This window comes from Sclerotinia sclerotiorum, mitochondrion (assembly GCF_000146945.2).
Source record: "Sclerotinia sclerotiorum 1980 UF-70 mitochondrion, complete genome".
Taxonomy (NCBI): Eukaryota; Fungi; Ascomycota; class Leotiomycetes; order Helotiales; family Sclerotiniaceae; genus Sclerotinia; species Sclerotinia sclerotiorum.
Genome location: NC_035155.1, coordinates 72708 through 98338, shown reverse-complemented (window position 1 = coordinate 98338; position 25631 = coordinate 72708). Strand labels below are relative to the sequence as shown.

Below are 25631 nucleotides of genomic sequence, written 5' to 3'. Positions count from 1 at the left end.
AAAAAAAAATAAAAGATGTTGATGAAGATCTGCCCCCCCTCATTCCTCTCTCTCTCCTCCTCAACTAGTTGAGGAGGAGAGAAAAAGGGGGGGAGGGGGGGGGGGAAGCTAAAGTTTAAATTATAGACCCTAAAAATTCTACTTACATTAATTTCTTAGTATAACCCATACTACTTATATCGACACAATGAATAATTTAAACAATTATACCTTATCCGTAACACACGCACTAATGCAACAATTTTACGTAATCTAACTAATAATAGATAAAACTTAGATAACTATTTCCTGGCTGGCTTATTATACAGACATGTATTCAAAGATCATGTAAACGATCAAACTCCTCATATAAACTATTAATTGTTCTAATACGTTAATAATATTAGTAAGGATAGAATTTATGTGCTCCGTAATACTTGGTTCTATTACTAATAAATCCTACAATCTTAATAATGCATATAACATCTGAAGGTACAAGTAAGCTTAAATCCTTTAAGCTTACTAAGATACAGTCAACATACCAACCAAATCTCTCAACAGACCACCTAATATCTTAGGTAGAAGTATAATACATTTAAGCACAGGTTAAACAAGCAACAGCAAAACACTGTTGGCAATAATTTGCCGCAGTGGTAATTATAGCATGAGTACATAAATCATATTTAACCTCAGCAATGCTTGGAGCTGTAATTGCAACTCATTGATGATTATGAAGCAAAATTACATTTTGTTTTGCAATACTAGCACATAGTGTGCAAACACCTGTAATTCCATGAACACATGCACTATTTAACGCTAACTAACGAATGTGTGAGATTTACCCGTTACAGAGTTAGATTCCGGCAACCCTAACTCTACTAAACTGTTTTCTAGTAAACTAATGAAAGGTACTATAATCAAGAAATGGGCAAAATAAATAACTGTACTTATTTGTCCAAATTCTATATATGGTGACTCAACGTGTTTAGCTCCTAATACCATTAGTATTAAAAAATTAGCAATAAAGATATAGAAAGCTATTTTACTTAAAGGTCTAAATTGTATACCTCTACTTCTACTTAAATCAGTAAAAGGCATAGCTAATAGTATTAAAATAGCACTTAACATAGCAATAACACCTAATAATTTATTAGGTATAGATCTTAAAATAGCATAAAAGGGAAGTAGGTACCACTCCGGAACTATCGCTGGTGGAGTTTGCATTGGATTAGCCCAGATCTAATTAGTCTGACAATGTTATTTCCTCTAGCACCCTAGTCCGCTAGCTTAGCAAAACTACGAAGTAAGGTGAAAACAGATACTTAAAGTTAACCTAAATTTTTAGTTAATTCAATCTGAAATAATTTTATCTCTATATTGCACAGCAGCTGCTAAAGCTTCAGCTTGACCGCCACAAGTTGAACACCTGTCGTCATAAAAGAATTTAAAAGCTTAAATGGTGTATGGAGACTAATCTTGTGATCTACCTGTGTTCATCCCAGCACTTATTTGGCGGATGTTATCTAAACCCCCCTGCTTGAAGATGAGCCTTAGAAGCCATTAAAGCCGCTACCTTCTTTCAACCCAAATTTTTTTCCCTTTTTTTATTATTATACAATATTATTTACGTAATAATTATATATTTATAACTAAAAAAAATGGAAAAAAAAAAGAAGTCATGACGCTCAGAACCAATTGTCGGATATTCATAAAAAAAAAGGGAATTATTTGCTCAACGATATCCGAAAATTTAGAACATAAGAAATCCCCTGCCGCACCTGAAGTTCGAGAAGAAAACCGACCACATGCAAAATAAGTTACAAATTTACGTAAAAGTAGTTCATCTCGAGAGTGTTGAGTTATACTGAACCTTAATCTAGGAGTATAACCTAACTTAGTTGTAGTACTTTTGAATATACTAACTAAGAAACAATCCTCCCAGAAGTAAACCCGGCCATCCACATACCATGAGGAATTGATTTATTCTCCACTACAGGGCGGTTTACTTTAATACTATTAGGAAAACTACCTGTAACTCCTCTGGTAAACCTAAATTAAGGGATGCTTTTAGGTTAACAATTTTATCTAACCCTCCAGAGCCTAAATGTTGCTTAGTACTCATTAATTTAACCGCATCCTTAAATAAAAGGTAGTCAGCTAGTTTTTTAGTTATCTACGGGTATTTATCAAAGTGCGGTATTACAACATTATTAAGTTCTGCTATAGAACCAACCCGTCACAATGCATTGTCACCGGAAACTAAAAAACGTCCACTACAAGTCTGACCAGATTCCTGAGCTAAGTTATTGAAATAAACTTGTACTTGTTGTAAAAATGCTAAATCCTTTACATGCAGATTAATTTTAAAAACAGGTAATACTTGTCAACCTGCACGCGAACCAGACTTCTTAGCGAAACCCAAACCAAAAGAAGCCTCAGCATCCGAGAATCCTGTAACTCACAAGGGGTGTAAAGTCGATCCACTAGGCTTTGACCTAACTGAATTGGTACCCTCTGATAAGGATGTGAAAGTAATAAGCATAGCAGTAGGTAAACCTGAAATCACCCAGAGGGTATAGTCAGAATATAATTAAACGACTTGTCTAAAATACAGACAAAACCCCTTTTTCGGGTTTTTCTTGTACTGCTTCCTTATCCTCCCCTAGATAATTTATCAATTCAGCTTGAAAGTATTTTATCTCTATATTGCACCGCAGACAGCAAGGCCTTAGCGGGTTCTTCCTTCCCTCTTAGGATAAATGCTTTATTAGACTTAGGTGCTTTATTAGACTTAGGTGCTTTATTAGACTTAGGAAATTTCAAAGTAAAAGGGAAACGTACTTGTCAACCTCTAATCCCATAATTAGGAGTATATACAGGAGAAATAAAGTATTCTCCTCACTCTCTACGCGCAGAAACTGCTTTCAATCAATCCTCGATACGGCCCATTCAAACTTCTTTATCTGTGTAACATTCATTAGTACTATCATACATTCTATTTATGAGCGCTCTTAAACCAAAATAAGTATGGTGACCACCTGATCTAACCAGTCGCTCTACTCAGACTAATAAATTAAAACTCTCGCTCTTCCCATACAAGAAGTGTGAATAATTTTTCAATAAAGGAAATAAAGAATTAAATACATTGTGAATACCTTTAACTGTTAGAGTGTAAGTATTAACACTTTTATCTAAAGAAGTTTTTATATTAAGAGCATTTAAAGTGTTAACCATCGTTTCCATTATATACTTATTAGATTCAATGTTAGATTGTACTATACTAAATAAAGGAACAACAACAACAGTACTGTTTCTCTCTTTTCATTCTAGTTTCAATTGTAAAGTACCATCACCTAAAAAGAACCCCAGTATAAATAAGAAAGAAGGTTTTATAACATTTTCTTTATAAGAAACCTTTGGCAACCCTTTCAATAAAGCCAGATCCAGACCTAAAGAAAGTAATTTATCCTCCAGGCTTACTTTATAACGAGAAGAATGAGCAGTTAAAGAATAAACAAGACTTACTAAGAGAACTTTAGACATATTGTCCGTATTATCTTTAATTAAGGGTTTTAATGCATGAATTTCTTTTAATTTAAGAATAGCCTGGTATTTTTCACCATATAACACATGGAAATAAGGAACAAACACAGAAAAGAAAGTATCTCAACCGGACAATCTATAAGCGATAACAAACTTACCAAAGCTATTTAAAGTTATGCTTAAAGTACCCTTATTGCTTAAAGCTTTGTCTAACCTGATAAAGAATTCGGCGCTTTCCACAGAAAACAACTGAGTAGCCGTGCAAAGAGGATAAAAAGTTCAACTCAGATCTAAATATACCTCTCAATATACCCTTCCGCTTGTCAGAAGCCGTTGGCAAGTAAACAGAATTCTTTATCTGAGCCTTTACCAGACGGACCTGAATTTTTTAGAGTAAAAAATATACTTTTAACTTCAGGAAGAGTCATTAAACTATCCCCTACTTTCCCTTGAACGAGAGGTTTAATCTCCTTACCTGGTTCAGTAAGGAGAGATTTATCTGGATCTGTAGAGGATATATAGCTTTCAGTCTTTAAATAAGTATAGAAAGCAATTAAATAACAGATGTGCCTGACTAAGGCCTTCTCCCTAAATAGGTTTAAACCTAACCCCTCCGGGGTCAGGGAGTGCGTAGCCTCCCAATGGTTTAAACCAACGCCCTTTTTATTATAATGTTGTGAAAAAGAAAAAAGAGAAAAGAAGGGCGTCGGCGATTTTTTTTTCTTTTTTTTGTTTTAATAAATTTTTATTTATATATATATATTATTTTTATCGCCCCCCCCCGCAAGCTTGCGGGGGGGGGCGATAAAAAAAAAAAAGAAAAAAAGAAACCTATCCATTTAACGGAACTTTATCATAAAATAACTTCCTGCATTCTTTCGAATGGGGCTTGACTATATCTTAAGCTTGCGCCAACCAACATCTAGTCGATGAACTGCACACCCATACTCGTTAGTATGGGAGCTTGGCTGCGGATTACCCATTTATCTGTATTTCCTGCTCACCTTCCAATGAACAATAAATCGTTTTTAGGGGGAAAGTAGCAATCATATAGATAATCAATATCGATTTTACCTTACCACAAGTCATTGCCTGTGCCACAAACTGTGTTACCACGTCTGCTTGGTTGAAATTGCTTTAGGGACTTCCCGCAATTTGATGGTTTAATAGCCAGAAGTTCATTCTGACAATAACTAAGCTTTTTCCCTAATTATATAATTATCACTATCTCCTAACACGTTAGGCATAAAGAATACAAATATACTTAATATTATTATAAATAAAAATATAGTTATTAAATCTTTAAATAAGAAATAAGGAGCAAAAGCTAACCTGTCATAGTTACCTGATATACCTAAAGGATTACCAGAACCTGCACTATCGTGAAGTGCAATTAAATGCATTAAGGCTAAAGCTGCTAAAACGAAAGGTAATACAAAGTGTAAAGCAAAGAATCTGTTTAAAGTTGCGTTATTAACAGAGAAACCTCCTCATAAAACAATGTATTAATTAGGGATAATTTAATATCCTTTTCATCTGTTACCTAGATGTTTAGACTATGTATTCAACCAAACAAGGATTTGCTTGGTTGTAGGGCATTCGTGTCGAGCTTATTGTTGGTACTACTCACTCATTAGTCGTTGAACGTTCTTGACTCCCTTATATTAATAATATATAATATACATTAAAAAGAATATAAGGTATACCGAATCAAACTTCGCTGCAAATAATCTAGTAAATCGGAGGAGTTTTATTAGATGTTCTTGCAATTAAGCCCATTTGCCTTTGAAACATTACTGTTTCAAGGAGCCTTCACAAATTATCTACAACTTAAAAGATTTAAGTTTAAACAACATATTATATAAAACGAGTAAACTATATTACAGTTTCAGGAAAATTAAGATTTTTATAACGATTGCTATTACGTAATAAATTTAACCATTGCATATATTGAATACCTTTTAAACCAACTAAAGGATGTAGACCTAAAAATGAAAAGAAATCTATAACTTTTTGTACGTCGGCCTTAGAACTAACTCCAAATTGATTATATAATCCTTCTACTACTTCTATTTTTCTAGTTGTATTAAATACCAATTTAAAAGCTTCAAATAAATTTGTATGTACTCTCTGCTTTAATTGGAAACAACCGTCACCATTTTTTTTTCATAAAGAAAGAACCTTCAGCCATTGTGAACCCCACTATTCAATTTTTAAAAAAAAGCAAATTAGTGTACTCTAATGGTGTATTTGGGTAATCTAGAAACAGAAGGTAGATCTTTTCTATTCCCTTATCTTATCAAAGTTTTTTATATTTTGTTCTAAGATGTATATAGCTAAATCAAACTGTTCTTTTTCTAGTATCAGTTAAAAAAAAAATATTGTGATATAAAAGTAGAGGGAATACAATTTGTTGTAAATCAGTTCTATTTATGGCTAGTTTACAACTAGGATTTCTATTATCACGGTATATATTAATCTTTCCAACTTTTAAAACTGAATGTATATACTCAAGAGTAGAAACATCTACTATCTGTAAGGATATTACTAGCTTCATAGCTATAAATCCTTTAGATGTTTTGGTTATTTGAATATAACCATCTCCATCCACCATACCTACAAAAAAAGCTATAAAAGATGGTGGTATGGAAAGATATTCTTTATTGTCTGCTTTAAAAGTATTTTGCAATTTTTTAACGGCATTCTTATGTACAGTACCAATTAAAGGTAGCATCGTTAAACAATCTGTTGTTAAGTATGTATTTGTGTTGTTTGACTCAACAATATCTTGTCCAATTCATGGTACAGCACTCATAAGATTGGTGATCACAGTTGCACCTCAAAGCGACATTTGCCCGTAGGGTAGAACATACAAAAATATTTACTTATTATTAACCTCTCAATAACAAGCTAGAATAACTTTAAATTCGTATATTCTATTAGTCAAATGATTTTTTAACTAAAAATTCCGACTGTGCATTAAGCAGCATTTCAGCCACCTATTAGTGACCCAGTCTGTAGCGACCATTTATATGACCGACGATCTAAAAACTTGCATAATTTCTTTGATCGTTTTCACTAATATCGTCAAATAATTTTAAAAACTATTCTATAGCGCCGTCGGGCTATACCACTTTAATCTCTTTTTTTACATAAAAAAGATTGTTACTCATGGGACTACGATTTATACGTAATAAAGTATAATTATCTAGCATTACTCCATTAGCACATGTAATCCAGTATAAAAACAATTATCCTCGACTAAAGACCTATTTATCTTGTAAATCTTCTACTATCCATTGTCGTTTAACTACCCTTTTTTCTGTCTGTAAGGCTCTTCTGATGGTCTTCTCATCACAGCTTATAGCCTTAGCTGCTTCTAAAATAGTAGGATATTTACCGTAAACAGTTCTATTCAAGTTATACAAGACAACAGGTCTTGTATTAGTTATACACTTATTCTTAGTTGCTTCAGACATGGGTGGTCTAATTAAAGCTTTCTCTCTAATCCTTTCTATGGTATCAGAAGAAAGCTTTTTACCTCTATTTAGGCTACCAACTCTTACCCGTCTTGCATCATCATATAGATCTTTCATCTTTTGACGATCAACTTCAGTGTGTTTATAACCAAAACTAGAACCTGCTTCTGTTAAAATATTATAATTAGGAACTAACAATTTTAAATATTTATCTTCTAAATCCATTAATTCCTTGTTATTTTCTTTGGTAACAACATTAGGATATAAATCTAATACAATAAAAGCAAAATTTTTTAATTCATACTTTTTAATAGCTAATTTAACTATTTTGCTACCTTTAAAATAAATAACATGGCTACAGAATCTAGCATAAAGCCTATTAGTTGAAGCAGAACCTATATAATAATCTTTAGTTGTTTTATTAACTATCATATATATACCGCTTAAACCTCTGGTATCATTTAATATTTGTTTTCTAGTATCTTCTAGATTTAAGTTCTCATAAATATATACAGGGTTTAGACCTAATTCATAAATAATTGTTTTTAAACTTTCAGTAAGTTTAGGACTATCTGAAGAACGATTTGTACAATACCCTCTTTTTATTATACTTTTGTTAAACAGTCTTTTACTATTTACTATGTTGTAATTTATTAAATTTAACTTATTACTTGTATTAAATCGTTTGGGGCTATGTTGATAACCCAAGAAAGCTGTAACTATCATTAATATGAATATAACTACACCTATTGTTCAAACTAATGTTCTAGGAGCTCTGTATGATCCATAATATAAACCTCTTCCTATGTGTAAATATACTATAAAAAAGAAAGCTGAAGCTGTGTTACTGTGTAAGTAACGTATTAATCATCCGTTGTTTACATCACGCATAATATGCTCTACAGAGTTAAAGGCTTCTAATACGCTAGGGTTGTAGTGCATTGCTAAAGTTACACCTGTGATTATTTGTATAACTAAACAAACAGCTAGTAAAGAACCAAAATTTCATAAATAACTTAGGTTACTTGGTTGTGGTGAATCGATCATATAAGAGTTAACCAATTTTAATAAAGGATGACTTTTAAAAATTCTCATTTTATAATTAAAATTTCATTAATATTTTTTTTTTCTAGAAGTTGAAGGCTAAAATTATTTTATATGTAAGTTCTCTAGTAGTTTAAACTATATTTCCTGTGCAAGCGTAAAAGTATTAAACATTAATTCGTTTATATAAACGGGCTTTAAGTTATATTAGCTAGGCTGAGCTAATATAACGCTTCTCCCACAAGTTTTAGGTATTGCCTTTTCCCTCTTTTTCTCAACAAATAATATATATTTATAATAAAAAAAAAAAGAAAAAAAAACGAAGCAGGGAAAGGGCAAAGAAAAAGATCTATTAATATATATTTTATTAACATCTAATAGGTAGAAAACAAAATTAGAATATTGATCCCACCACCATTCGGTTAATTATTTTATAACAACTAAGTTAACTTAACCACATACAGGATAATAAACAAAGATAATCCCAAGAAAAAAAAAGAGATAAGAATAATAAATAAAAAATACATTCTATTATTTTTTTTTATTTTTTTTTTCATAGGCTGCCTAGCAGCACGAAAAAGCTAAACTACCTGTAGTAACTTAGGCTAGAAAGAGAAATAATCCTAAAAAACTAAGCTTCTATATCTTAGAACAAAATAATTAACAACAACTTTAAATTAACTAAAATTACTATATATTAGAGATGAAACTGAATAATGTAAACCGTCTAAAATAGGAGCAGGGTAAATACCTAATATAACAGTAAATACTACTAATGTAAGTAAAATAAAAAATTCACGTTTATTTACATCACTTATATTAACTTCAAAAAATTTACTGTATGATCCTCCAAAAGCTATTCTGTTAAACATATATATAGTATATGCAGCGCTAAATACTATAGAAGAGCTGGCAAAAAGACCTAATAAAGGTAATCTCTCAAAGGTACCATATAAACACATAAATTCACCTACGAAATTTAAAGTAAGGGGAGTACCCGCATTAGCTAAAGATAAAATAAAGAATAGAATAGAAAATAAAGGCATTAATTGAGCTATACCTCGATAGAAACTAATTAACCTTGTAGCAGATCTATCATATAATACCCCTCCAGCACAAATAAATAAACCACTTGAAACAAATCCGTGGGCTAACCCTAAAGCTATACCACCTTCTATTCCTTGGATCGTATTACTAAATACACCGATAAGATAAACAGCTGCATGTGATACAGAACTATAAGCAATAAGTTCTTTAACATCTATTGTTCTTAAGGTACTAAAACTAGCGTATATTATAGTTATAACACCTATAAGGTAGATTATATAAGTATAATCTAAGGAAGCTTTAGGTAATAAAGGTAGCATAAGTCTAAAAATACCATATAAACTTAATTTTAAAACAATAGCAGCTAAAATTATACTACCACCTAAAGGCGATTCTACGTGAGCTTTTAATAACCATGTGTTTAAGAATATAGTTGGAGTTTTTACAGCAAAGGCTATAAATATACCATAAAATAAAAACAACTGTGTAGAATAATAAAAATTGGTTTTGTATAATGCATCAAAATCTGTAGTTCCCATTATTGAAGATATTGTTAATATGGATAATAATAAAAACAATGATCCAAACAATGTATATAAAAATAAATAAAAGCTAGCTCTTACTTTGTTATTTGATCCAAATAGACCTATTAATATAAATAACGGTGGCAAGATACTTTCAAAAAAAATATAAAATAATAAAATATCTAACACTAAAAATACTGCTAGTAACAAGCTCTCTAATAGTAGTATAATTATAACATAAGATCTTACATTATCTTGAATAGATTTTCAATTACTTAATAATGCTATAGGAGTTATCATAGTTGTTAATAATACAAAGTATATAGAAAGTCCATCTAACCCTAAGTAAAAATCGAAAGAGCTTATTTCATGATATTCTTGTACAAATTGGAATTGATTACTACTAGCGTCGAATAGTATAAAAATTAAAAAAGAAAGGAAAAGGTTTATAATAGATGCAGTTAAAGCAATCTTTTTTATACGTTTAATATTTAAATCGCTTAAGTTATAAGATATACCCGTAGAAATAGTAAATACACCTAACAAAGGTATTGTTAATAAAAGTAAAAGTAACATGGATAATCAAAAAAAAAGGACGAATTTACCTACCGATCTTTTTTTTTTATAAAATTTGCAATATGTATGATCTTTACTAACACCACACACAACTGTATAGTTCACATATTATTTTTTTTTTCATCCTGGGTTCTTCTCTCCTCCTCTAACCTTTTTCCCCTTTTTTTTTTTATCGCCCCCCCTTTTCATCTCTTTCCTCCTCAACTTGTTGAGGAGGAGAGAAATGGGACAGAAATACGACTAAAAATGCTAGAACCCTTATAACTATCATACTATCTTCTATTTACCAATGATCCTTGATACTCAGTCGAGTTAACAGTGAAAATCATAAAAGAGAAAAAGGACAAAATAATTATGATATCATACCTAAAATAATAAGTATTCCAGGGCGGGACGGGGCCTTGACATAGTTATCTGCCTTTTTTATTATAGCTTCTAGATTTTATGTACACTATAATAACTAAATATTATAGCCTTCTTATTTTAGCTTATAAAAGGGCTTTAAACTGCAAACAATGCTTCTCCCTTTTATATGTCTAATAGTAAACCTTCTAGCCAACATCGAGGTGCCAAACTGCGCACTCGATTTGTACTCTCTGGCGCAATTAGCCTGTTCAATATTTGTTAATAAAAGAAGTTTATTTACTTCTTTATTTCCATATTTTACAAAATGGTTCAGACTATTTCTTCATATTTATTTTCTGTATATAATGCAACGCTAAATTATAAAAAACCCCCATTGAAAATCACGCCATATGGCATCCGAATCTGGTGTCTAAACCTTTAAAGCTCCAGAGCTTTAAAGCAACTAAACAAATTTACTCTTCACTGTCCATAAAATCGAACGGCTCAGATTGTTGTTTGTCCAAAACATAATCTAAGGGGCTCCGATTGTCCGTAGTATAATTACCTTGGCTTGCTGGATCACTATCTTTATAAGCTGAATATGCAGATGCATTGCTAGTAATCTGGCTGGGGTTTTCTTTTAAGTGTTTTGAAGAAGGTTGAGTACTAGACTCTACATCTTCTTCAAATGTTCTTTTTTTTCCTGAAAATGTAGTGCTAATATTAGGATTTTCAGCTGAAGATATACTCGTAGAACCAGAACTAGAGGCAGGTCATTCGGGTATTTTAGGTCGAACTTTTTCTGTCGTTTCTTTCATACCCAAAACTTCTCCTTCACAAACTGGTTTATATTCACTTGTTACGGACTTAATTATATTATTAATGTCACTAGGATTTTTCATTTCATGGTTATTCGGCAGCTTGTCGTATCTAACCTTAACTTCAGAGTACATCCATGACTTATACCTTAATTTAATAAATTCCTTATCATTATCTAAGTCCGCTTCTTTATTATAATCTTCATAAAATTCCACAGCTCGTTGTGATTCAGCGGCCTACACATCAATATTTTTGTAACCCTTTGGGTTATCCTTAGTAGACTTAACCAAAGTAGGATTATTAAAAGGATTAGAAGTAGAAAACTCTCTAACTTTAGAAGACCGTGCCATTATATTTGCTGCACGAGATAAACGTTGAGAAGCTACTAAATACGAAAGGCGAGCGTTAGCATAAATTTTATTAGGTTTAAATTGTCTCTTCATAGTTTCTAAATTCTTTTTTTTTGCTTTATAATGTTTGCTCATGCTCAATATTAAATTGAGTCTATTTCATTAATATTAATATTAATATTAGTTATTGTTTAGTTATTTTACCCTTCCCCTTTTTCTCTCTTACCTCCTCAACTTGTTGAGGAGGTAAGAGAGAAAAAAGGGTTGAGAATAAAATAGTTTATATATACAGGATAAATAAATATGTTGGGTTTAAGAGAAGGATTATCGTTAGCATACTCACCCTCTAGTCGTTGAACGGTTTTACTTCTTTATCTTTATTTTTTATTTATTTTTATTTTTTTTTCTCTCCTCCTCAACTGGTTGAGGAGGAGAGAAATGACATAAAAAAAATTAAAGGTAATGCTTAAGTAAATTTCGCTTCAAGTGAACTTTATAAGTTATTCTTGAAATTGACCCAATAATTAACCAATAGATTTACTACTTAAAATTTTTAGAAATAAAACATTGGAGGACTAACATCCCTAGCGTAGCTTTTTCAAAAATCCAAGACCTTTCCTTTCTGCATCTTGTGATCATATGCCCCGCTTACGCGACTGATAGACGTGTAAGTCAAACAGTAAAGCAAGATTAAGCCATTAAACTTGACAAGTAATAAACATAATTATATAAATAGTGTAATTTAAACTAATTATATAACTAAAAACATTAGAAAAGTATTTTCAAATTAATGTTTTAATTACATCTATTTTCCATATAGTTAAAATCTTACTTAAATTAAAATATTAATTCTAACTTAATAGATATATAGTTGGATTAGTTATAGCTTAAGCTAAACCAATAACAAACTAAAAATAAAAACAAAACAATGGTATATAAATTATACAGTATATAAACTATATAATTATAGACCATTACTAATATAATATTCACCTTAAAGATTTTACTTAATAATTCAGGGAGAATTGTTAAGAAGCAAAAGGTATAATAAACGCCCCTACCTTCGCGCTTATATGTGACTAACAACCCTATTAACACTAAGATAATAATATAGCCTCCGTTTATAACCTTAAACCTATTATATATAGGGTATTATAATCTTATAAAAGTTAATAATATCCAGCCTTATTACCTAGTAAACATATCGTAATGCTTTATAAAGGCTACCTGATGATAGTCACATCCCCTAACTTATCAATCATGCTTAGTTGGCTCACTAACCACAGTCACAAGAAACCAATCACATTCCTAACAAAAGGACTATTAGTACATATTTAACTTTGTAAAGGTAAACTAACAAATGCATGAGGTTTAGGGGGACTAGTTAATGCTCATTCTAATGAGTTATAACTTCTATTTAATAGTGTTTGTAGACTATCACTATAGAACTGTGGAGTTAATCAAGGATATCTTGTTGTAGCTTTACCTTCAACTAATTGTATGTATACAATATATAAGAATAACACTGTAGCAACCACGCTAATGATACTACCAAAACTACTTATTAAATTTCAACCTGCGAAAGCATCAGGGTAATCACTTATTCTTCTTGGCATTCCTTGTAGACCTAAAAAATGTTGCTCTTTATAGCAACGTACGCATTGTAAAACTATAATTTATCTTTATAACTGTATATTTTACCATCATAAGAATTTCCACTCTCGATCAAACCTTTTAATGTATAATAATTAACTTTAGCATATTTCAAAGCTTTAGTTATACTTTTTAATTCATTTATTAATTCATGTGAATTATTATCAAATACATAAATGGTTTTACGGTTGGACACTTCTCTGGATATTAGTAAAAAGTCTTGGTACTCACCTTGGGCTATGGCAGCTCTTGCTACTTTACCATCGATTTTGAAATAATTAGCCATTTCTCTACCAGATTTAAATTCTATTATTATCTCATTGTTTTGATTATAAACAACAATGTGTTTTCTAAGTTGATTGTCTCCTGCAGGTTTTTCTTGATATTCAAAAAAATTATCTACAAGTAAAGGTTCAAAAGATAATATAAGACTTGAATTATAAAGGTATTTATTGTTAATATGATTTAATAGCGCACTATGACTTATTTGTAATCCTTTCAAAGCCCTGTTTATTGAAGAATAAATGATAGGATCTTTATCTGGTGAATTAACAAGATACGCAAAAACTAAAAAACAATAATATTTATTATCTGTGTCTTCAGATGTGTATTCTAAATGATTAGCTGTTTTAAATGTTTGAAGAAAGACAACTAATCTATTATAACCTTCAGAACCTTTAGAGAATAATAATAATAACTTTTCAGTGGTTAAAATAGCATTATCTAAATTACCTCATTGAGGGTTTACCCTTGGAATAACTTTATAGTGACTATTAATAGTTGGTTTATGTTTAATAATAGCATATTGTTCAAAAACTAGGGAAGTTTGAGGAGTAGTAATATATATAAACTTTAAACTTCAATCTAAAGCTGAAATTTTGGATATTTCCAGTTCAGAAGCTGAATGAGGATTACGTAAACCTTTAGTTAATTTATTATACTCCTCCATTCTTCTAGCTAAGTTAATAGAACTACCTATATAAAAACGACAAGGGTCATTTTTAGATGTTAGTTTATAAACACCTGAAACTCCTAAGTATTTGAATTTAATCCGTTCACATGCTTGTTCAAGAGAATCAAACTCAATTGATTCATTGTTATCAATATTACTAACCTCAGATAAGGTATTAAAAACAGAACTAGTAGAGTAAGAGCGTTTTGGTATCATAGTTGCCAAATTTTGTAGCCGAAGACTCAAGTTATAAGAACTAGATCTAAAATTTTTAGGTGAATCTAGATGAGATAAATTATCAGTGCTTATTTGTCACCAATAATTTGTAGATCATATCACTACCAAACCTAAATAAAACATTAATTATAAAGGTATCAGGTACTTGGCGTATGATCGTTGAAGCCGCTTTACTTAATGTAGCTAAGAAAGATTGCCTGCTGATTAGTCGTAATAACTAGGCATAAGATTAGACGTCTTTCCAGCAATTTGCCAAGTTTTCAGGGAGTTTATTATATCTCCCTTTTACGCTACAAAATTTCTAATGTAGGCCCCCAACCTAAGAGGGAAGAATGTTACATTACAAAAAATATGATAAATTTGTTATCATATAAACGTGGACTATATCTTAAGTAATACCGTTCCGGTATAACTTTCCTTTCGTGTAGTCTCTAAGGATCCGGCCAAGATAGTTTAATATTATCTGTACGTTTCCTGCTGATTGTCTAGATATACTTAAAATTGTTACTTATTAATTGTGGAATAATTATTAAGTATTTAAGCCTTGTAAGATTTTCCAGCTTATTGAAAGGTTGAGAGGGGCTAATACGGCTTATTTTAACGAGCTGGACGAGGTAAAGATTGTATAATTCACGGTTCCCCGTTTAAATATATTGACTGGCCAGTGTCTATACTTTTTTTTATAAGTGTTCATCTAACATGGAAATGTTGTTTAGCTCCATTAATGGATGGGAATATTAATTCTTCACCTTTTTGGTTATAGCAAAAAACAGATTTACCCCCGATACCATATTGGGGAGAAAGTTTACCTTTTAATCCTTTAGAGGGATGACTATGAGTAAGGTAAAATTCTTTAATACCCTGGGCAATGGCATTTATTGTCTCAGGGGAACTAACTGTACCGTATTTTGGGTGACTTTCTTTTTTGAATTGCTCTTTTAGTTTATTTATAGTATCAACAGAGTGACGAAAACCTGATGAACTACCTGCAACTTTTAGTACATTATATCTAGGTTTATAATAATCCATTCATTTTTGTTCTAATTCCGAACAGACTATGGTATCTGAAGCACAAATTTCTAATATACCCAAAGAGAAACTTTTTAATTCATACTTTCTCATTGCTCTAGCTAATACTATATTTGTAGCCTTCTCGGAGTTTGCAAGGTAAAAATGAGAAGTCATTCTTTTAGATAAAGTAATACTACTCCCCACATATAAATCATTAGTTATATTGTTTATAAATAAATATACTCCAGATTTTCCTCTTAAAGTTTTATAAATAGCTCTTTTACTATCTTGAACATTATTAAAAAACATAACAAAATTATTGTTAGGTGAACCACCAGGACCAGCTAAATCATGATTAAATCTTTTACCTGACATCTTGCTTGCATAAAAAAAAGACGACATTCTTCCCGTTACATTAACCCCTATAAATAAAATTCAGAAATGCGCTTTACCTAACATTTTATTATAATCTAAACCTAATATTTTAGGTATTCAGAAGTATCATGCACTATATAGTGCAAATACTGCACCCATACTTAAAACGTAGTGAAAATGAGCTACGACATAATAAGTATCGTGGAATGCAATATCAAGAGATGCGTTCGCTAAAATTACTCCACTTACGTAAAAAAAAATTCATTAATACGCCTGATCCCTTCAGGGATAAGGCGAAGCAGCCAATCTTTCATAACTAAAGATATACCCTTTATAAACACCACCTATCTTAGCATAATTCTTAATAGTAGAATGTGATATATTTAAAGCTCTTTGAGCTTCCATTACTCCATCGTACTTAGCAAGAAAATTTCTATTTATATCATATACAAACACTGCTTTTCTAATATGACTATTCTTGTCCATATTTAAGACTAATTGCCCACATTCTTTAGAGGATCAATCAGCTATTATAGGAGTATCATTTATATTATAAGGTATGTTTGTTAAATATCATTCACCTCTGAATATTGTTTGCTCTTTTATAATATTAACTAAGGTAGGATGATTTGATTTAATTAATTTAGCTAAGGTTAATACAGAAGGAAAAATAACTAATAACTCTTTAAATGAATTATAAACATAAACAGAGTAGGCTGAATTAGCTTCAATCATTCTTATCTTACTTTCAAGAGAATGACTTTTATTATAAAAAGGATTATTTTCACCTGTTACAGCCCTTGCGATTAAACCTTTAGTTTTATCTGAATGTGTTCTATTCTTAGCTAATTCCGATAATAACTTCTTGGCTTCTTCTGTATGTTTATAACCTAAAGAAGAATAACCTTCTTTTAAAACATTGTAATAAGGTATTAAATCTGTGATATAAAAAGTTTCTCTTGCAGTTAAATTTACAAGTTCAACATATTCTAAAATTAAAAGAGAAAAATTAGAATAATCGTATTTAAGTAAAGCTTTGGTAATAGGCATATTAGAATTTTGTTTACTTTTTAAAAAAGCCTTATTAAGATAATTTCTCATTCTAGAAGCTAAATTCATAGAGCTTCCTACGTAAGCATGCCCATTTACCTTGTTTATTAAACAGTAAACACCTGATTTATCTCTTTGTTCTTTTAAAATATTTATTCTAGATTCCTTAAAGTTATCATAAACTTTTACAGCCTTTAAATATTGGTGGGCGAAGCACCCAGGCTGCTTATCACTAGAATTAGAATAAGATCGACTTATAATACCGTATCTCTGCGGTGCGGAGCGAGCCATAAGAGAAAAGTTAAATCAAGAATTAAAAACTAATGAATTTTTTCTTATTTGGACTATATTTTCCCGGATTAAACCCCGGGTACTACACGTAGTCTCTGAGGATCCCTCTAAAATATTACTAAATATTCTTTGGTTACCTGCTGATCATTCAAAATTATACATTGTAACTGAAATTAAATAAAACTCTAGTAGCATAATTGTCAGAAGTTCCCAGCATATAGTAGTAAAATATGAAAATCTATCTTCTATTCTTGAATAGAAGATAGACCGAATCATAGGGAGAGCTAAGTGGTTGTTTATTAACCCTCCGATTGTAAACATGAAAACAAAACCTAAAGCAAATAACATTGAAGGAGTTAATTGTAAAGATCCTCCGTAACATGTAGCCAATCAAGAGAAAATTTTAATTCCCGTAGGTACAGCGATTATTAGTGTGGCAGCTGTAAAGTAAGCTCTGGTATCCACGTCTAAACCAACTGTGTACATATGATGCAAAATGTTAACAGATATTCCTCATATCTGCCCGCTTAGCTATATGACTATGCGCTCCTTTCACAAGAAGAATCGGACTATATCTTCATCTTTCAAGAATAATACCAAGGATGCGCAGATCCTGTTTTTTTCGTCATACCGTTTTCAAGATTAACCTGTTTCTGTAATACTCTAACTTGGGCTAATCCTTCTTCAGTGAGATGTAATTTGTTAGAAACCATATTATGGATACTAAATCATTTCTCGAAAGATTGGACCTTTTTAGTAAGTAGTGGGAATGCTTTAAAGTAAGATATTACATCGTTCATTGTTTTGAAGCCTGTAACTGTGTAACGATAAACACCGTCCGTTTGGGATCTAAGGGTTACTTTACCAAACCCAAAAAGGTTTTGTATGGCCATAAGAATAACACTATCCTTTTGATCAAGTATATAACGCATCTTTATAACACTACCTTACGTATATCTTGCATTGGATGTTATAGATACATTAAAACATCCTTCAGCGTTGGTGAAACCAGATAACCAAGCATCTTGTAATGTAACTGAAACAGCTTGATTAATCAATATAATTGTATCTACCCCTAAACGATTGTTTAAAGCTTGAACTCACAAAGATAATAGCAGCATTCTGTTAGCAAGAGCCAGATTACCATTAAATAAATAGACTAGTAGAAGAATATGTGAGGGGGTTATCTACAATTAACCTATAAAAGTCATTATTGTCACCACTTTTCCCTTGTGGAAAATGCTTAACTTGACCTATTCCTAATTTTTTCTGAATATAGAAAAGGATAGCACTTTCCTTCTGAGTAAGAACAAAACGTACTCTTGTACGATATAGAATCTAAGCTCCTCTTGTATTATTCTTAAAGATGTTTTGCATATAGTCTCTGAGGCAAAATAACATTCAATATTACGGCAGGTTTTATGCGTGCATGCACGCCTCAACAAGCGAGGCAAAAAATTTTAAAGTAATTAAGCTCGTAATAAAGGTATTGCTTGCCTACTGATGGGGTATAATTAACTGAATTTTTACTATTCAAAGTACCAATTAACACTAAACCTTCCCAGTATACAGCAAAATATTTGTTAATTTATTGCTCATAAGCTCCCTGTCAAGAACAAGGATCTTTACCAAATAGGTAAAAATGGATGTATATGAACTTCGTACTCCAGGCTGGAATAGCCCTAATAATTAGCTATACATACTATGCTCTACTAGTAAGAAAGCATTCACTTACCCAGAACATACGAGCTTGCGGGTCCCGTAGGGACTAGACATCTTTCAATTAACAGCTTCAATATAATAACCAGCCAAGACCTTTAGAAATTTTTGAAAATATATTGCGATTTGTAAGGTTTAATTTGATTTCGGTTAAAACATATAGAAATTCTAGTTCGTGAAATATTTAAAGCTAATGCAGCTGCAGAAATAGAATCATATCTAGTTGTTGTATTGGTTTTAAGATCAATAACTTCGATCTGTTGTGAAGGGCTTCCAGACCCTTCAGGTTTTGGTTTTCCGAACATATGACTTTTTTCACCTGTTCTCCCAAACATAGGGTGTTTTTCTCCTATTCTACCAAACATAGGATTTTCTCCTGCTTTAGAGATAGACATCTTAGCTATAGTTTCTTCCCTATGTTTAAAACCTAATGCCGACCCTGCCTTCCTTAAAATATTATATTCAGGCTTCAATAAATCTATATAGTACTGTTCACGTATTATTAAACCCTTAGAATCACAATACTCAAGGATTTCAAGATTAAACATGGAATAACCATGTTTAAGTAAAGCCCTACAAATAACAATATTTTCAAGTTTAAGCAAATACCCAGTGTTAAAATATTGTAAGAATCTTCTGTATAAATTTTTAGATGAACCTACATATTTAGAACCATTGACTTTATTTACTCAACAATAAACTCCGGATTTACCATTATTATCTTTTAAAATACGAAATTTTTCAACGTCCGCGTTATTATACGTTATTAAAGGCATTATTGAAAGTAAATTAAAAGAATGATTTAAATAAAACGGAGCTTGTGCCTCAACATTTTAGTCCCATGATAAATTTAATACTCCCAAAATGATCATAAATCCTGTGAATTTGTTCAAATAAGGACTCCGCCGTCATCTTTGAATAGCACCGTCTCCTTCTACAAAACCAATAAATCAAGTTAATCAGTTATTCGACAGATGTTGCGGAGCATTCCCGAATAGCGTATTATAATACAGATTAAAAGCTGAAAAATTAAAAGATGTTTCGCGCATAGTCTCTGAAGCACTCTGTATATTACTCCTTGCTGAGTACAGGGACAGATTGCCGGCAGATCTGGTATAGCTAATTAGATTTTTACAGTTCAATGTACTAATTAGCACTAAACCGTTCCAGCTTATAGCGAGATAAATAACATTAATCCACATATCACTATGTGGCGAAGCCAAAACTCGACTTCAAACAACAAATCCTAATACACCTATCGACATCATGGCATAGACCATACCAAGATAACCGAAAACGCTCTTATTAGAACTAGCTGATATTACAGTACTTATTATACCAAAACCAGGTATAATTAAAATGTAGACCTCAGGGTGACCGAAGAATCCATTTCTTCAAATTTAACTTATCTTTTTAAAAGTCTCTTATTAAATTCAGGTACCGGTAGTGTAAACTCCGGGCTTGTGTATCATACATCTATGATAGAAGAAACCGACTGTACATTAAGCATCATTTCAGACACCCACCAGTGAACCAGTCTGTAGCGATCACTTAAATAACCGTCGGTCTTTAAATGAGGAACTTGTTGACCGTAATTGCACTAGCATCGCTAATATTTTTATTACTTTTCCTTGTATTTATAAAATACGTTTAAAATCTCATATAAAAGAATATAACCTTTAAACTTAAGAGTTGCAAGTAATACTTATATATATTAACTAAGTCTCAGGTATATTCTTATAATAATATTCACTATTTCAGATCTTATATCTTTTTACATCTGTCTTTATAGTTTCATAACTTGCACGTTAAACCTTGACTTTTTTTCCCTAGTAGTTTGATTTTGTATTATTTGATTTATTTATCATCTTAGTTCTTTCAATCATTTCTCGTCTTTTTGACTCATCTAGATGATCTTTATTGACAAGATCATTATGAATATCTTTTCATAATTTATAGGATAAAGACTTTTTAGTATATAATGTATATTTATCAAAATAAGAGAAGACATTTTTACAATTGTTTACTCCACCTAATCTAAATTCATAAGCATTCTCTTCTGAATGTCTAGAAACAATCCCATTTTTAAATAATACACCGAAATGCTCTAATACTATTAGATTTATTTCTCACTTTTGAGAAATATTAAAGTTGAAACTAAATCCTCTTTTTTCACCAATTGAACAAGTAAAACAACCTTCTCCGTCAGTAAATCCTGCAAACCATGCATCGTTTAAAGTAGGTAGAATGGGTCTATTATTAATTACTACAGGTTCTAATAGTATTCTACCTTTAGTAACTCATTTATTAAACCCTTTAACGAAAAGATCAAATATTTCTTGTCTTTTAGGTAAAACAAGATTACCATTGAATAAACTAACTAGAATATCTATTTCTTTCTTATTTTGTGTTACATATCTACTAGTTATAGCCGATTGACGAATAACTTTCCCAAATCCCAGAATTTCTTGTATAAATTCTAAAACTTGTTTATCTATTGTAGCTTGTGTAATAACAAATGCCAAATCTCCTCTATTGTTTACTATAAAAGAACCTTCTCCTTCAGTGAAACCTACTAATCATGTTAAAAAGTTTTCTGAAGGAATTTTATTATTTGGCAAATGAGTATTGTATTTCTTATAAAATGCAGAAAAATCAAACTTATTGTTTAAATTAGAATTAAATTTAGATATATATCTTTTAAAGATTGATTGGTTAGAAGTAGGAAATATAAATAATGTATTGAATATATAATAATCTTCAAATACTAGTCTTGAGAAAAGATGTTGGTAAAGTATTGGATCACCACCTCCAGCAGCTTCAAAGAATGATGTGTTAAAATTCCGGTCGGTTAAGACCATTGTAATTGCACCGGCTAGTACAGGTAAAGATAGTAATAATAACACAGCAGTAACAACTACAGCTCACCCAAACAAAGCTAGTTTGTGAAGGCTTATACCTGGAGCTCTCATATTAAGTATTGTAGTAATGACACTTAATGATTATATCTTGAATACAACAAAATACAACCAATATTGCGGACTATATCTTCAGCGCATCTATTAAATGTTGTCTGCCTCTATATTCTATTACTTTTTTTTTTCGAAAAAAAAAAAATAAAAGTGAAACAGGCACTCACGCTCTTCTATAGTATGAGCTTGTGCACAACAACAAACTGTTTAGATACGGTGTCTAACGTGTAGTCTCTGAGGATCCCACTAAGATTATCTAATGACATCTGTGGGTTTCCTGCTGATTGAGCATAGTTTATCCGGATATAAATAATTTAAACCTATAAACACTAATGCTGTTCCAGCATATAGTTAGAAGTTTTATATAAACCCCATTATGTATTGCTAATTCTATTACATATAACTATACTTTATCTTGTCCTCCTTCACTTTTGGTGATTAGGGTGGAAGATTTACAAATATATCCGCGGTAAGCTATATTTGTATTCAAATGTTTAACCAATGTTTTAGGAGACGCTGGTATATTTTTACTTTTAAAATATTCCATACATTTACCCAAACTTTCAAAAAGAGTTTCTTCTTTACTTTCAACATCCATTAATATCACAGATTTACTTGAACTACACACGGCTTTATTTTTATTGAAGTTAACTCTATCTTTTTGTAACATTAGAGCTATATCAGGTAGAAGCATATTTGTAACCTTTGCTGTATCTACTTGTTCTCTCAAAAATAAGTATTTACCTAAATAATAAGTACCCTTAGTTAAGTGTTTAGTAAATGTGAAATGGCTAATATTAAGTTTAGATATAAAATCTTTTTGTTGTGTAGTAAAGTAATAAAGTATAGATTTATCTCTGTTATACATGTATAAAGGTTTTGCGGTAGATCCACTAGGATTATTTGAAACCTTTATAGTATTTAAATTAAAAGAAGGGTCCAATAAAAAATATTGTTCTAAAACTATTTCAGGTTTAAACTCAGCGTAACAGGGTAAACAAACTACTTCTAATTTAAAACAAGGTAAACCTTTTTCTTCAATTAGAGGAATCAATTTACCAGAATCCTTGTGCGTTTTATTTAAATAGCCTCTTAATCTCAAAGCTAACTCTGAGGATGAACCAACATACTTTTCATTTGTATCTGTACAAGTAAAGATATAAATACCACGTTGTTGTATTTTACTATGAGGTAAACCTAGTTTATCATCAATTAAACGTCTAGTTTCTTTTTTATCCAAATCAGTAAAAACAAATCTAGGCATAGTAATTAAAGAATTTAGTGTATCTTCACTAACTAGCATATTAGAGTAAGCTAATATTTCATTTAATACCCCTACTGTTACAGGTGTACCTTTTTTAATTTGAGCTTTGGCTAACTCATGAGTATAAAGGTTATTACCTTTTCTACCTAAAATAACAGGTCATGAATTATTTTTTTTTTTACTATCTTTTTTTTCAGGTTTTGGCTTTTCTGGTTCCATCTCTGGGTCTGGACCGCCTCCACCATTAGATTTACTGCTATAATTAGCTTTTAAAGATAAGCTACTTTTAGTTTTAGATCCCAAAACATATAGGTTAAATTTATTTATATAGCTTGCATAGTTAACGCGTAAAAGAAATAGGTGCCCAATAAAAGTTAAGTTTATAGCTCCAAGAAGTGAACTAATACCTGATAAGTGTAAAGCAAATATGGCTAAGTCAACACTTGGACCACTATGACTTTGTACTCCAGATAACACGGCAATAAATTTTATCATGCAAATTATCCTGCGTATTCTTCGAATTATTAAGGGAGCGCTGCATGCTTCGCCAGCCAGAATAAAACTAAAGCTCATGTTCTGATTTATAGGTCTAAAAAAAGCCTTTTGCGTAGCAAAGGAGCCTTAGACCTTCCCCCTAAAGCTGCTGCCCTTAGACCCTACGAAGTAGGGTGCTGCTATTACACAACCTACGTGCCTAAGGTCTAAGTGCAGTATTAGGAAGCTAACCTGAAAATAGAATTATATACCCCACAAACCCGTCCTCGGATTACTATTAAAAATAAGTAGTCGTCCTACTCGGTAAAAACTCATTCAGGATAAAAAAAATAAATATATAATAATAGGCTATCGTCCAGCCTATAGCAATTACTCGAACGATCTTCTTTTGTTTATACCAGATCTTAGTGAAATAAGCATATTTAACCCTTCTTCAGTTATATGTTGCTTAGCCTTGATTATTTCCGCGGCTTTGCATCAATCTTTGAAGTCATCCGATTTTACTCCAACAATATTATGTTTCTTAAAAAACGGTATAATTTTATCATAATTATCTGAAAACTTATAGACCGAAAAATTAACAACAAGATGTTTTGAAGATGCTTCTAATATTCCGCACAAAAAAAAAGAAATAAAACTCTCCAGTAGTTTATCATCCCGAGAATGTTGAGTAATTTGGAACACTAAGTATACTTGATCTATCTTTCTATTAGGTCGTTTTACTAGAGTTATTTTGAAACAACCTTCAGCGGAAGTGAACCCAGCAATTCACTGGCCATCTGGTACTGTTTTATTCTGCACCAAAGGTCTTGACACAGGTATAATGTCAAGAAAAGAAAGCTGTAATTCCACGGGTAAACCTAGATTAATCACAGCCTTAATTGATACAATTTTATTTAAACCCTCCTTAGTTAAATGCTCTTTACTTACCATCATGTTAACAACATCTTTGAATAGGAGATAATCTGCTAACTTCTGAGTTATTAAAGGGTATTTATCAAAATGTGGAATGATATTGTTAACAATATCTTTTACAGACTCGACTCTAAACTTTACCAGATCCTTTGCCTCATTCCTTATACTACCCACTCCGAAATAAGATTGGATCTCTTGTAAGATCACGAGATCTTTTTTATGTAAAGTTATTGAAAAAACCGCTTCTACTAAAAAACCTGTACGGTACTTAGGGTTTCTTCTAACTTTAACCATAAACGAACCCTCTCCGTCCACAAATCCTGTGAGAAATCAAGGATGAAAAGCACAACTTCTTACCTCAATGGCAGAATCTTTAATCGAAGATGTCGGGGATATCGAAGAAAATTTTCGAGTTAACGCTAAGCAAATTCGGTTAGAAGGGGTTTTTATTTGATAATTCCTCTCGGAACCCGTTAGAGTATATCTTAAGCTAGGTATGACACTACCTGGCCAACTACCGTATACTCGTTGCTCTTTTACAGCAATATATTTGGATGTTGCTGATTTAGATCCGCGATAACCCACGTTCTTTTCAGAAGCCTTCTGACTTATTACCTTACATGAGGGATTAGTTCATCCACTTATAGCTTTTCAACTACAGCTTGGTACCAGAAGTTCTAGAGTGTTCCCGGAATTTGATAGTTTTTCCCACATGAATGATTCCCAAAATCATTCGGCAGGAGGGTAAAGAGTTCAACCTGTACCCGCACCATTTTCTATACCACTAGCAAATAAGAATAATATTAAACTGGGTGGTAATAACCAGAATGAAATATTATTTAGTCGAGGGAATCGAAGAACCAGTGTTTTTGACTAACTAACCTATAACTCGATCCCCATCAAATCTTCGTATACTATTTATAAAGTTATCGCTAACTCTCATAGAATCTAATCTGCTAGAATTATATCTATAATTTATTCCATTAAGACT

At 31.4% G+C, this 25631-nt stretch overlaps 11 protein-coding genes across 11 annotated transcripts; all 11 read right to left on the bottom strand. All coding sequences in view use genetic code 4, as the record gives it.

The window, feature by feature from the left end:
* Positions 1-795: 795 nt before the first annotated feature.
* On the bottom strand, positions 796-8096 carry SS1G_20033 (apocytochrome b). Its single transcript has 3 exons — positions 7706-8096; positions 4761-5011; positions 796-1218 (listed from the first exon to the last, which is right to left on the bottom strand). The coding sequence occupies exons 1-3, from the start codon at positions 8094-8096 to the stop codon at positions 796-798; spliced, it is 1065 nt and encodes a 354-aa protein (YP_009389080.1).
* Positions 6792-7433, bottom strand: SS1G_20034 (GIY-YIG endonuclease). The gene has a single exon. It carries the CDS (start codon positions 7431-7433, stop codon positions 6792-6794), a length of 642 nt encoding a protein of 213 aa, YP_009389081.1.
* A 626-nt stretch (positions 8097-8722) lies between the features above and the next one.
* On the bottom strand, positions 8723-10192 carry SS1G_20032 (NADH dehydrogenase subunit 4). Its single transcript has one exon. The coding sequence runs from the start codon at positions 10190-10192 to the stop codon at positions 8723-8725; it is 1470 nt and encodes a 489-aa protein (YP_009389079.1).
* Positions 10193-13040: 2848 nt separating this feature from the next.
* Positions 13041-25413, bottom strand: SS1G_20024 (cytochrome c oxidase subunit 1). The gene is made up of 7 exons: positions 25379-25413; positions 23595-23735; positions 21743-21988; positions 20226-20386; positions 17580-17787; positions 15974-16178; positions 13041-13346 (listed from the first exon to the last, which is right to left on the bottom strand). Exons 1-7 carry the CDS (start codon positions 25411-25413, stop codon positions 13041-13043), a joined length of 1302 nt encoding a protein of 433 aa, YP_009389071.1.
* SS1G_20031 (GIY-YIG endonuclease) lies at positions 13376-14527 on the bottom strand. The gene has a single exon. The coding sequence runs from the start codon at positions 14525-14527 to the stop codon at positions 13376-13378; it is 1152 nt and encodes a 383-aa protein (YP_009389078.1).
* On the bottom strand, positions 15146-15961 carry SS1G_20030 (GIY-YIG endonuclease). The gene has a single exon. It carries the CDS (start codon positions 15959-15961, stop codon positions 15146-15148), a length of 816 nt encoding a protein of 271 aa, YP_009389077.1.
* SS1G_20029 (laglidadg endonuclease) lies at positions 16199-17551 on the bottom strand. The gene has a single exon. The coding sequence runs from the start codon at positions 17549-17551 to the stop codon at positions 16199-16201; it is 1353 nt and encodes a 450-aa protein (YP_009389076.1).
* SS1G_20028 (GIY endonuclease) lies at positions 19093-19770 on the bottom strand. The gene has a single exon. It carries the CDS (start codon positions 19768-19770, stop codon positions 19093-19095), a length of 678 nt encoding a protein of 225 aa, YP_009389075.1.
* On the bottom strand, positions 20824-21855 carry SS1G_20027 (laglidadg endonuclease). The gene has a single exon. It carries the CDS (start codon positions 21853-21855, stop codon positions 20824-20826), a length of 1032 nt encoding a protein of 343 aa, YP_009389074.1.
* Positions 22370-23449, bottom strand: SS1G_20026 (GIY endonuclease). The gene has a single exon. It carries the CDS (start codon positions 23447-23449, stop codon positions 22370-22372), a length of 1080 nt encoding a protein of 359 aa, YP_009389073.1.
* On the bottom strand, positions 24095-25354 carry SS1G_20025 (laglidadg endonuclease). Its single transcript has one exon. The coding sequence runs from the start codon at positions 25352-25354 to the stop codon at positions 24095-24097; it is 1260 nt and encodes a 419-aa protein (YP_009389072.1).
* Positions 25414-25631: the final 218 nt, after the last annotated feature.